The 12,019-nt window shown below is 39.0% G+C and overlaps 1 protein-coding gene and 1 non-coding gene across 2 annotated transcripts; both read right to left on the bottom strand.

Moving 5' to 3' along the window:
* Nucleotides 1-2,952: 2,952 nt before the first annotated feature.
* LOC106929697 (transcription factor Sox-14) lies at nt 2,953-3,663 on the bottom strand. The gene has a single exon (XM_015006797.2). The coding sequence runs from the start codon at nt 3,661-3,663 to the stop codon at nt 2,953-2,955; it is 711 nt and encodes a 236-aa protein (XP_014862283.2).
* A 7,172-nt stretch (nt 3,664-10,835) lies between these two features.
* Nucleotides 10,836-10,907, bottom strand: trnap-ugg (transfer RNA proline (anticodon UGG)). The gene has a single exon. It is a non-coding gene; the product is annotated as a tRNA-Pro (tRNA).
* Nucleotides 10,908-12,019: the final 1,112 nt, after the last annotated feature.

Below are 12,019 nucleotides of genomic sequence, written 5' to 3'. Positions count from 1 at the left end.
CAGAAAGACTCCAGTAGCAGTCAGTATTTCAGCAAATCTGCCGGTGCGTCTGACTGAAGATGATGTTGTGCGTCATTACATGCTTATGACTAAATTTCCGTGCAGCAGAGGTGATAATACACATAACATCAGTCTAGCTACCTGCTACCTGCAAGGATTTGACACTTTGAATATTTACCATGCTGAAAAATGACCTGAAATTTAAAGGGGCAGTATTGTGTGTTTTCAAGGCACATAGTGCCATTTTATTGCACATTCAAGTAACTGTTTCCTTCAGTTGTTATAAAAATTATATATATATATATATATATATATATATATATATATAATTGTATAATACTGCTGCTTTAAAAGGGCAGAGAAACTGAGAACGGAGCAACCTAATGGTGGCTGAAATCATTTTTGATATCACATTGTATTGTAACCTAGTTATAATGGATTGTATTAACAAACTGATGTCATTTTAATCACATTCATTTGTACAGATTCAGGTCTGTACTAAACTGGACAATTCTAACACCTGTAAAGGTTTTCGTGTAAATCATTTCATTATGTTCATGGTGGGTGATGCTCCATGTTTTCTAACTAGTTGTTCTTCCAGGATCGTCCTGCGTTTAGCTCCATCAAATTTCCAATGGACCATCAGAGAGTTTCATGTTCAGACTGTTCCTGCGAGCCGACTCAAGGTTTGTTCATCTAACAAAATGCTCCCTGGTGCTGAAATGGGTAATGTGGCTTTATTTTCCCAATGAGGTGAATTTATGCAGCTGTGCCATCAGGATTGACATAACCCAGTTCAGAACCTGAATCTGAATATGTGTAATAATGATGACCCAGTTTGCTTTGGCTGATTTAGGTGCAAAGACTCAGTTAGTGGATCAGGAGGTCCTGCAGCAGGATGTATTAAATAATTACTTTAAGCAAAATCATAGTTGAGCCACTACATGTGTTCCTCAAAAATAAATATACCTTTTTTAAATGTATACTTTCTTATGCTGATCAAACTTTTTAGGAATTTCTAATTATTAACCCATGCCAGTCTTTTATTTTGGGTTAATGTAAGATGCCTACATTCTTCTGGCCACTCGACCCGTTTTCATCTTTCCACCACACACAGTAAGCAGGATGGTAAGAGTAAAGACGTCTCCATAACAACCATTAGCTGTTGACATGCCAGCTAGTTGATGCTAGGATAAAAACCTCTTTCTGTCCTACCGTCACAAATGTAAATCCAGTAGGTTGAGTGAAGAGAAGACCATAAGAGCGAACCAGGAATAAAGATGATCAAAGATTATCTCTTTATGTTCCAATCTTGTAAAATGTTTATAGGAAAAGACTAAATAGGGTAACATTCACAAAAGGGGGTTGACTGAAGTAGGCTACAACTTCTAATGTTGCCACCAACAATTTAGTTGAAAAAAATAACAATTGTTTTCAATCTGTCAGTCCTTCTGCATTAGAAGTTTGTCTTTAGGGGTTTTATAAAGTTACCAGGGAAACCAATAAATATGGCCGAAACTGTAAATGCATCACTTAGCGGTGAGAATAAATCACCGAGGTTTACATGTGAGGGATCATTATCACATTCCACCTGTGAAACCAACACAGCTCCTGTTTTCCCTCCTCACTTCTAGTCAACAGCTAAGAAGGAGTTTCCAGTTCTTCTCCTGTTGTCAACCATCGCCTGATTTCCTCCCCACACAGCAACAGATCTCACTCAGCTTTCATCTGTTGGCGTAGAGTCAGATTTCCGTCTCAGCTCTCGGTCTGTGATATGGATGTCAGAAAGATACAGAACTGAGGCTGATCAAAGTTATTTTTGTGACTGCGGTAAGAAAGACTATCTAAATAATCCTGATTAACAAATTATTGAAATAATCAATTAATGTAGTAGTCAAATAATAGTTAATTGAAAACACACTCAGAAGCAATAATTAAGGTGAAACTGTACAAAAATGTACATCTTGGAATTAAGACAAATATTAAACATGCTCTTTCCATCTCCACAAGTGACATAATTTTAATTTCACCTGGCTGAATTATTTCCTTATTTGCATTTTATAGTTTTTCAACACTGCATAAAAATAGGTTGAGGTTAAAATGAACAATCAGCTAAATATGCCAATTTTTTAAATCCAATTTATCGATTAATTATATCACTAAAATAATCATTAGTTGCACCTTTATCACATAGAATATTGAATGTATATATTTGTATTCTCTTTAAGCTCCAAACAAACATGCTCTATCTACACAGAGTGTGGTCAGGTTTATTTTTCCAAAGATGACCGGAACAGTTTTATTTACAGAGAATGAATCACACAATAGACTCTGTTTACTAACGAGGAAACTGCGTAATTGGCTGCACTTTTTTGGGGATGTGCGCAAATGCAAAACTTTCATTAGTATAAATAGAGAAAATTGTTCATGGTTTTCTTCATCTTCACAGTTGAGCATTGACTGTTTTGTGTTGTTTTATTACATGGAGTAGCCTCTCTCTCTTTAAATAGACTAAAGTTCATTTTAAACGCTACTCTCTTTAAATGGCACCAGATTGATAGATTTTCAGCTCCACAGATCATCTAAATATACGTAGACTGTTTTATTCGCTCGTCAAACAATGAAGCATACCTTGATATGAATCGCGTTCAGGTGAGAAACAGAAAAAAATGTCAGATTTACGAAAGTCGTTCAGGACAGTGTTTTTCTTCCCTTCTTGGTTTTAAAGCAACATCATGAAAGTGATTACATTGTCTTAGTGCATTTTTAAGTAATAAAAAAGAGATATGTTCTCACACATTAAATAAAACCTTCAGTTGGTTTTATTTTGTTTCTGCAAAAGCTTGGAGTTGTAAGATTTTACTCCTCCGTTCTCCTTTGTACACCTTTCCAGCCACATTTGTTGATTCTTCCTTTAGAGGAATATTTGATAGATTTTTGTTTTCCAGTCTGTCACATGCTGGGGGAGTTTGATGGCGCGTATGATGAGTCCACGGCGTCCTTGCTCATCCCTCCTGGCAGCAGGATGTAGGCCACCTGAGGGTGCAGGGAGGCTGCGGGCCAGGCGCTGCAGCTGCAGGGAACCACGTACCCGGCTGGGCTGGACGGAGGCGGGTGCTGTCCGGGGCTCGCCAGCCCCCCGAACCCTCCGCCCTGGTAGCCGAAGGCGTGCGCGCCGTAGGGCAGCGCGTGCGACATCTCCGCAATCCGCTGGACAGCTCCGGTGCTGAACTGCGTGACAGGCTCACAGAGCGAGAATGAAGAGGGGGAGGAGGAAGAGGGAGAGAGCAGAGTTCTGGGTTTGTCCCCGGAAACGATCAAAGAGTCCAGGTTAACCCCTTTCAGGTGTTCCGCTGCGTCGCCGAGTAAAGACGGCAGCGGGAAAACCAAACGGTCCCTCTTCAGGGGGCTCCGGGGTTTGCGCCGGGGTCGGTACTTGTAGTCCGGATGCTCCTTCATGTGCTGAGCCCGCAGCCGCTTCGCCTCGTCGATGTACGGCCGCTTCTCCGGGTCAGAGAGCCGCTTCCACTCCGCGCCCAGCCGCTTGCTGATTTCAGAGTTGTGCATCTTGGGGTTCTCCCGGGCCATCCGCCTCCTCTGCCCTCTGGACCAAACCATGAAGGCGTTCATGGGTCTCTTAATGTGATCCACAGGTTTTGCCATTTTTACGGGTTGATGTTATAAATGTAAAGGGAATCAAGTCACCCCTCGGAAAAGCTCATGCTCCTTTCGTGCGTAAAAGCAAAAGCTGCTGAGGGGGGAAAAGTCCAGAAGCTGGTTTAGTTTTGGAGGATTCGGGGAACAAAAAGTCCAAACTGACTGGAGAAAAACTTGAACAGTGAAGCCGAAAGACTGAGCGAGTGAATGAATGGGGACCACGCGGGACCGAGTGAGCTTGTTGTGGATGACGCAGAGCATGTCATCCACTCATCACCACGCGCGCTCTGACAAGGTGGGGGGTAATGGGCACAGTGGGGATTAAAGAGGCCATATAATCCTTTAAGACAAATAGGAGTGTAACTACAACTTTTTTTCCACTTTTTCTCACATTGTCCAGAAACTTTGCTGGATTTTACTGGGATTTTGTGTGATGACCAAAACAAAACAGCCAATACTTGGGAGGGAAAAATCCCACCAGAGACAGTTTTTAACATTTTTTCCGAATACATGTGTTTCTATGCAGCCTCCTTTACTCTGATACCCCAAAACTGTGGAATGGTTTACCTTTATACACTGCTCAAAAAAATAAAGGGAACACTCAAATAACACATCCTAGATCTCAATGAATGAAATATTCTCATTGAATACTTTGTTCTGTACAAAGTTGAATGTGCTGACAACAAAATCACACAAAAATCATCAATGGAAATCAAATGTATTAACCAATGGAGGCCTGGATTTGGAGCCACACACAAAATTAAAGTGAAATGTTCCCTTTATTTTTTTTGAGCAGTATATATCAGACAAACTGAGTCTCTTCATGCTTTTTTAAAAAGTCTTCTCTTAAAGTTTATCTTTTCTCACTGACTTTGAACTTGAAGTTTCGATTTTTACAGTTATTGTTATTGAATTTACTCTTAGTATTTATTTATGGGTGTGGTGTACAACACTTCGGTCAACTGTGTTGTTTTTAGAGTGTTTTATAAATTAAGCTGGAATGTGAAAGGAATGATGCCCATAAATAAAACGAATAGCTGAGAACTGCCTTCAGAAGAAGCCAAACTTAATTTATTTATGTTTGTTTGACATGACAACTTCTTAAGCTTATATTTACTTGGATAAACTTAACAAATTAACTACGTTTTTTAAAAGCTAGATCGCCGTTTTCTATTCTCAGTGTAAATAGACTACCAACACATGGGTGTCCACATAAATTGACATGTTAAGCAATGAAAGCATCGATCAGAGAAGCAACCACACTGTAAATGCCGCCTCCGAGACACAGCTCCTCCTTCACTCCTTCAGACTAGCCAGCATTAATTAGCAAATACCTGGGGAATCTGCTGAACTAAATGTAAAAGCTACTTATCAGTGCAACTGGTAAAAACGTTGTTAAAGAACTAGTGTGTTTCTTTTTTTTTTTTTATCAGAGCAGAAAGAGCAGCAGGAACCAGTAGAAAGATGGATCTGTGTTTATTGCTTCCATCCCCAATCTGGATAAATAATCCAGATATAATAATAATTTTTCTTAAAAGTCTGAATGTGCAAAGCTGAGCAAGACGTTGAAAAGATGTGGAGCTATAGTTGAAGATTAATGCACACCATATGTTTCAGAGTTTTAATCGCAAAATATTTCGAAAACCACAAAAATTCACAATTATGCAAGACTTTTGATTCTCTGTCACATTAAATTCGAATGAAAATCCCCACAGTATGTAGTTGTAGACTGACAACTACATACTGTGTTGTCCTCAATAAAACATAAAATATTTGAAAATCAGACACCAGACAACGTGAATCACAGTAACATCATCAGCCGGTGTAACGCTGAACTGATGCGGTGAAGCTACCAGTAGCAGGACAGCGGAGCTGCGCCAATAAGCTACAAACACTGAAGAGAAGAAGAACTGCCATCGATACAGTTCTAGCCAAGCATGTTTTAATGTTACACAATACAGTTTTAGCAAGTTGCTCAAAGTCTAAACTGGTATTGTTGTGCATTTAAGGTGCAAAGTTTACCTTCGACCAAACGCCCCCCAGAGGAATCCCAGCGCCCCCCTTTTGTAAAAATTTCCACCAGCGCCCCCTGCCGTCCTCTGAATGCCCCCCGGGGGGCGGTAGGGCCCACGTTGAGAACCACTAATCTAAAGCAATCCAGGCCTCTTCAAGGGCAAAATAACCTGACATAAAAGATCCAGTGGAGCACAATAGACTGGAGGTGGGGATGATAAGATGTTTTTCTCTCCCTGTCCAGCGGCTGGGAGGACAGCCGGGCTCAGGCAGCTGATCTGCCTCCTTGCAGCTGCTGTTATCTGCTTTGCTGTGGCTGCAGGCAGGCAGGCCTCCACATGGGAGGCGCAGAGACAGTCACCCTGCAGAAGAACAGCAGCTGGAGGACGACAAAGTGTGAAGAAATGATCCGCTTCTTTTCGCTCTCCACAAAGGCTTTGGTTGTTTTAAGTGGAAAAATTGTCTTGTGTTGTTTTGTACCTATAAGTGTTTAGAGGGACTTCTAAGAAAGGGCAGCGTTTCAACTCCAAAGAGATGAGGTTGGTGGGGGAGTGGGGAGGATATAAAGGGGGGGAGAGAAAGCGCCTGCAGCTCAAAATGGCGGCCATAATCCGGTTATCCTCTAGGCTCTAAAGATACTGGTCCTCTCTTTAGGAGACTATCTTTTCTTCTTATGTCAAAACTGTCCTCTATGCACTCAGGTGGATTAGGGAGTCACAGTGTAGAAAGAGGCTGGCAGGTAACGAAAGACCCAGGGGTGAAAAAGCAAATAAAGGACGAGACAGAGAGACAGGCTGGACATTTCAGACAAGGGGCATCCGAGAAAAAAAAAACAAAAAATGGAATCTAACAAAATAAATCAGCTCCGATAAGTAATAGAACAGCTTCTTTATTTCCTCCAACAATCCCCAGTCACTTCACCGTCTCCAACGATTTGTCATAAATCTTTTTGATTTGTCTTTCTAGTTTAGTGTTCCCAACAAGCAGGAACCTCTCTAATGGGTTTCCTGATTCTCCATCAGCCTTTACCAGTCAAAGGTCGTCTGGATTCTAGAAATATCATCTTCAAAGTATTTTAGAGTCCAATGTATAGAATGTGATCGTGATCCTGAAAAAGCTGTGGAGCAGTAGAAACATCACAAAAACTGGAGGTTTTTCCCAAAGTAATGAGAAGATAAGACAGAAACTGTTCAGGGACAAGCGATTATTTCTATGGCGTTCTGGTTAGGCAACTAAAATCTGCTGCATTCTTCTCGTGTTTGGACTAAAAAAGTGAGGCTAAACCACAGACATGTCTTTAAAAGCACTAACCTTTGTCCACAATTCCAAAAGTTGACACAACGACATTATCATCTGTTATGAAAAGAACCCTATAGAGTAAAACACGGTGGAAGCAGGATCATGACCTTGGATCTTTTTTCAGATGGAACAGGGTTTTTGTTAAAGGGGCAGTATTATGTATTTTCTAGGCACATGGTACCATATTAAAGCACAGTCAAGAACTATGTAACCTTCAGTAATAAAAATACCATATATGTCAACTATAATTTAAAATAAATTTCACTTTGTAACAACACTTTGAAATTGGACCTCTGTCTGTTTAAGAAACTCCTGCTCTTTCTGAAACTCCACCTTCAGGAAGTCATCACAGCAGGGCTCCTCGTTTTTACCAGAACTTCACTGAGAAGTAGCTCCAATAATGAGCTGAGCAGATGCGCAGCTCCACCAAATGTTTGCTAATTGCTGCTGGCTAGTCTGAAGGAGCTGAGTGGGGAAATTGTGGGGAAAGCCTCAAAAAAGTAGATTTTACATAATATCCTGAATATATTATTGATAAATCTAAAATATAGTGAGGACAACGGTCTCAATAAGCTGAAGCAATGTTGGAATGAAGAGTGTGTCAAATTCCCTGCTGGTGAAGTATTGCTTTCCATGCAATGCTTTTAAAATTTTTGGTTTAGGCATTTTTAAAATAAATAATGATCATGTTGTGTGCTTTTGTAAACTTAAAGTTACATTTAGATTATTTCACAACCTGGCAGAGCAGTGATTGTTTATTAAAACTTTTGTATTTTTTATTTTTGTAATAATAAAGTACTCTGAACTAACAATTATTGTCAATTTGTTGCTTTTTTTAGGAGAATCCTTCAGTCTGCACTGAAGCTCAGCTGATGAACGCTGGCTAAAGCATTTCTGTTAGATTTAGAAAAGTTCAGATGTGCTTCCACTCAAAATTCTGTCACTTCAGCTCCAAGTAAAAACTTTAAAGTCTAAAAAAAACATTCGAGTTTAACGCGACACCTCTGAGTAGTCCATTAGGATACATTTCAGGGGGAAAATCCCCCGAAGATTTCCAACGCTCTGCGAAGGATTTCACTAAATCTTGTGCTTATACTCATGATACTTAGGAAAAGTAAAGCGCTTTTTAATAGCTTTCCTACTGACACAGGAATATGGTTTGGCTTTGTGGCTGAGAGCTTCAATCCCAGTTTGAGGGTGGGGCCACCGCTTGATATTAACACACTCCCTCCAACATGCAAGGATAAACCTGGGGGCCACATTACTGTGGTGGCCCCTTTAAGCCACCGTGTAATACAACCGAGTCAGCAATCAATGAGATGCATTTTTACAACCGGGCATTTGTCAGTGACTCAGTGCCACACAAGAAAGAGATTTAAAACATCCTGCAGGAAATGAAAGTGCTGCTTGGAAAGTGAAAGGTGGCGTCTGAGCAGGCAGCTGCTTATTTCTAAAAGGACATTTTGGTTATGATAGGAGAATGAAAGTAAATATTATTTTCAACAAAATAGTGGTGACAAGCCTTTTACAAACACATTCGTTTGACTAATTATCCAGTTTTGTAAAGTAGGTTTTAAATAGAAATATAATTCCTCCTTCTTGCACACAAAGGCCAACGTGTTTTATGAAAGGGGCAGTGTTATGTAAAATTGACTTTTTGAGATTTACATCATGTACATTATTCCCTGATCAAAAACATACCTGGAGTGTTGCCTTGATTTTTTTATCATGCATGTTTGAGAAATCCTTAAATGGTAACTGTTCAGATGTGAACCTAGCCCCACCTTCAAGGACGAAGCTCCTCCACGGAGCTGCAGCTTCCAAGCTTCCCAGCTTCCACCTCACAGAGAGTAGGCCCCATTCAGCTCCTTCAGACTAGTCAGCATCAATTAGTAAACACCTGGTAAAACTGTGCATCTGAGCTCATTATAACAACGCTGGTAAAAACATTGTCAAACGGTTAATAGATGAGCCATGTTGTGATGACTTCCTGAAGGCGGAGTTTCAGAAAGTCCAGAAGTTTTTTAAAGAGACAGAGGACCAATTTCAAGATGTTACATTGCACAAGTCAAATTTATTTTAAGCTATACTTGATATATTTAGCATTTTCATAACAACTGCAGGTGACAGAGTTACTTGGTTGTGCTATAAAATGGCACCATGTACCAGGAAAACACATAATACAGCCCTATTAAGATTTTAGGCAACAATAAGTTTGGCTATGAAGCAATTATTAACAAAACTACTAATTTAGATCAAAATCATCAAGTTTGGACACCACCTGACTATCAGGAAATCATTTGCAAATAGTTTTCAGTGTCTGTTATTGCTTATGAATACCAGCCTGCTAAGGCCTTACCAGCCCAGGATCCTGGGTTGTTTTAATTTTTTTTTCAAGCCTCTATTTATTGTCTTTCATTCTTTTTTTAATTATGATATTAAATTAGTCTTGTTTTAATTGATTTATTTTTTCTTTGTTAAGAGAAAACAGCAAAAACACTGTGCTGTAAAAATGAAGGGAAACATCATAGAGAGACTGCCTTCTCTCTCTTTGGAGAACAGGATTAGAGCATCAGTGTAAAACACAGGAATTAACAGCAATTTCTTCTCCTATATAACTAGGGTGGATAAAGGAAAGATGAACTCAAAAATATATAGAAACTCATACGTATCACAATGCTTCACTACAACTAGTGAAGCATTGCACCAGTAAGAAGCTTATGGAAAAAAAATAGGAAGACAGTGGGTCCTGTGAAGATGATGTTGCACCGTAGCAGAAGGAGAAAGGGAGCAGTATTTACCAAGACAGCGGACTGTCCTGAACTCTTTTTATAGTTCAGGACTGAGCCAGGATGGAGGGGGCCTGGGGTTAGAGACGCTGTCACAACAGCAAGCTCAGATAAGCTCCCAGAGAGGAGACAGAAAAGCATCAAGTGAGCATATTTTTTAAGTCCCCTGATGCACTTCCTGAGCAACTAGATAATGATTTTGTACAAATAGTCTCAGGAAGACATATTAGTCTCATTTGACATCTTGAAAAATCATTGGAATCATGGGAAATCATTTGCTGTTACATGATATGCAGAGGGAGAAAGAAGTGTCAAAGACTCAAAACTGTTATTCAAGTGTAACGTTTCTTTTCTTGAAAGCAGAAACATCTTTCTCTTGAGCTTAAATGTATCGAAGCACTGTATAACCAGGTAATGACATCCTGCCTCATTCTGGTACCAAAGAAAACTCCCACATCAGTCATCAACGGGTAAAGATCTTTATAAAGTTTGAGTTGAAGACTGCTTCAACAAACCCACTGTCATCTGGACAAAACAGGCAGCACTGAGAGGATCCTATTTTAGTTCCAGTGTATTTAACACAATTCAGCCTGATCTGATTTGTCAGAAGCTCCAAAAAACAAAGGTGAAGGCCTCAACAGTCACTTTGAGATGACTACCTCACAAATAGACCACAGTTTATCAGGTAATACCTCTGAAAAAACTTTGATAAAATAAGTCACAATATTTTGTTTCACTCTGGCATTAGCAATGTATTTTGAATAGAATTGAGCTGAACTAAAAAGAAAACAAATTAAACTCTTTAAGTAAGCCATTATCCGTACCATAATTAGTTCATCCAACGAACAGAAACACCAAATAGTAGTTCCATCAGAGTCCACAAGAGGTCAGGATAAACTCAATTCTACAGAAGGCAAACATACCCCTTTTGCGTTTCATCGTTAAGATCCGTGCAGTCATTTTTCAATTCTAATTTTATATTCAAAAAGGAAGTAAAACGTTATCTTATCAAGTATTCTCCGTGTACACTAACAGATATATTTTACTTATTAAAAAAAAGACAAACACAGAAAAACAGGGCTCGTCCGGGATTTGAACCCGGGACCTCTCGCACCCAAAGCGAGAATCATACCCCTAGACCAACGAGCCGGATATTAGAATACTCGAAGTAGTGCTTATAAAATTAGTGATAGCCTTCTACACCGGAAATGCATTGTTTTATTTCTTGTCATGACGTATTTCTATCTATTCTATCTCTATTTAACAAGCATTAAATGTGTTTAATTTGTGGAAGTGACAGCTGTTTTTAAAGCATTGCTACAGATGATTTTTACATACTTCTTTCAAGTCTGATCTGTCAATTCCCCTAAAGATCTAGTTTATTAACAAGTCTTTATTTCGAGACAAAAAGTAGTCCACACCATTTAGATTAATAAAATAAAATAAACAAATCATATATTATGAGTTATGTATAACTCATAATATAATATAACATAACCAATTAAAGAAGTAACCTTTATTTAAATTATTATTTAAACTTAATCACCATTCAAAGAAGGGATTCCGATTTCTGGCCGAATAATTGGTACATCTCTACAAACTGTCTGGTAGAGCAGAGAAGGAACCATTACCTATCAAGTAAGGATTTTTCAAACAAACTTCAACTAAATTCAATGCATTATACTTTATTTATTTATCTCACAGAGAAAGTAAATGTCATAACTCATACCACCCAAGTCTTCAAAGAATGGATAGTGATGCTTCAAGCAGGGAGGATCTCTGGTAGCAGTCAGTCTCACAACAAATCTGAAGCGGCCTCTGGCTGAAGACTGTTGCTGCATAACAGTCTCTTAACTGTAATGGGATCCAGGCAGCAGAGACTATATTCTATACCAACATGTCCTGGATGACATCATCAGTTGTTGCTAAACTCTGTTAATCCACCTTATTTGCTTTAGGTAATTTTTTATACATATATTTTTACTATTTATTTATTTATTTTAGTATTATTGGATGCTTGCAATGGAATTTCTCTCATTATGTACATTTTAAATGTGAATAATAAGTCTGTCTGTCAATAAATTGCACAATCTGTGAAATTATTATTTATAGTCATAAATATGGATATAAGTATCTTGTAAAATAGTGAATTGTAATTTACTTCAAATAAACCAAAAAGTCCCACAAGCTTTAGCATAATGAATACTGGTTTTGCAAACTGAGCTGAATTTCAGAAATTTATCCTGGGCGCAGGCTGGAAA

The sequence above is a fragment of the Poecilia mexicana genome, unplaced genomic scaffold (genome assembly GCF_051168715.1).
Source record: "Poecilia mexicana isolate PSO_F unplaced genomic scaffold, ASM5116871v1 scaffold_17, whole genome shotgun sequence".
In the NCBI taxonomy this organism is placed as follows: Eukaryota; Metazoa; Chordata; class Actinopteri; order Cyprinodontiformes; family Poeciliidae; genus Poecilia; species Poecilia mexicana.
Note: the sequence above shows the minus strand (reverse complement) of the source record. Positions and strands in the feature narration are given on the sequence as shown.

Excerpts from the sequence above, each read along its gene's own strand:
- LOC106929697 (XM_015006797.2), bottom strand. The coding sequence starts at position 3,663 with ATGGCAAAACCTGTGGATCACATTAAGAGACCCATGAACGCCTTCATG.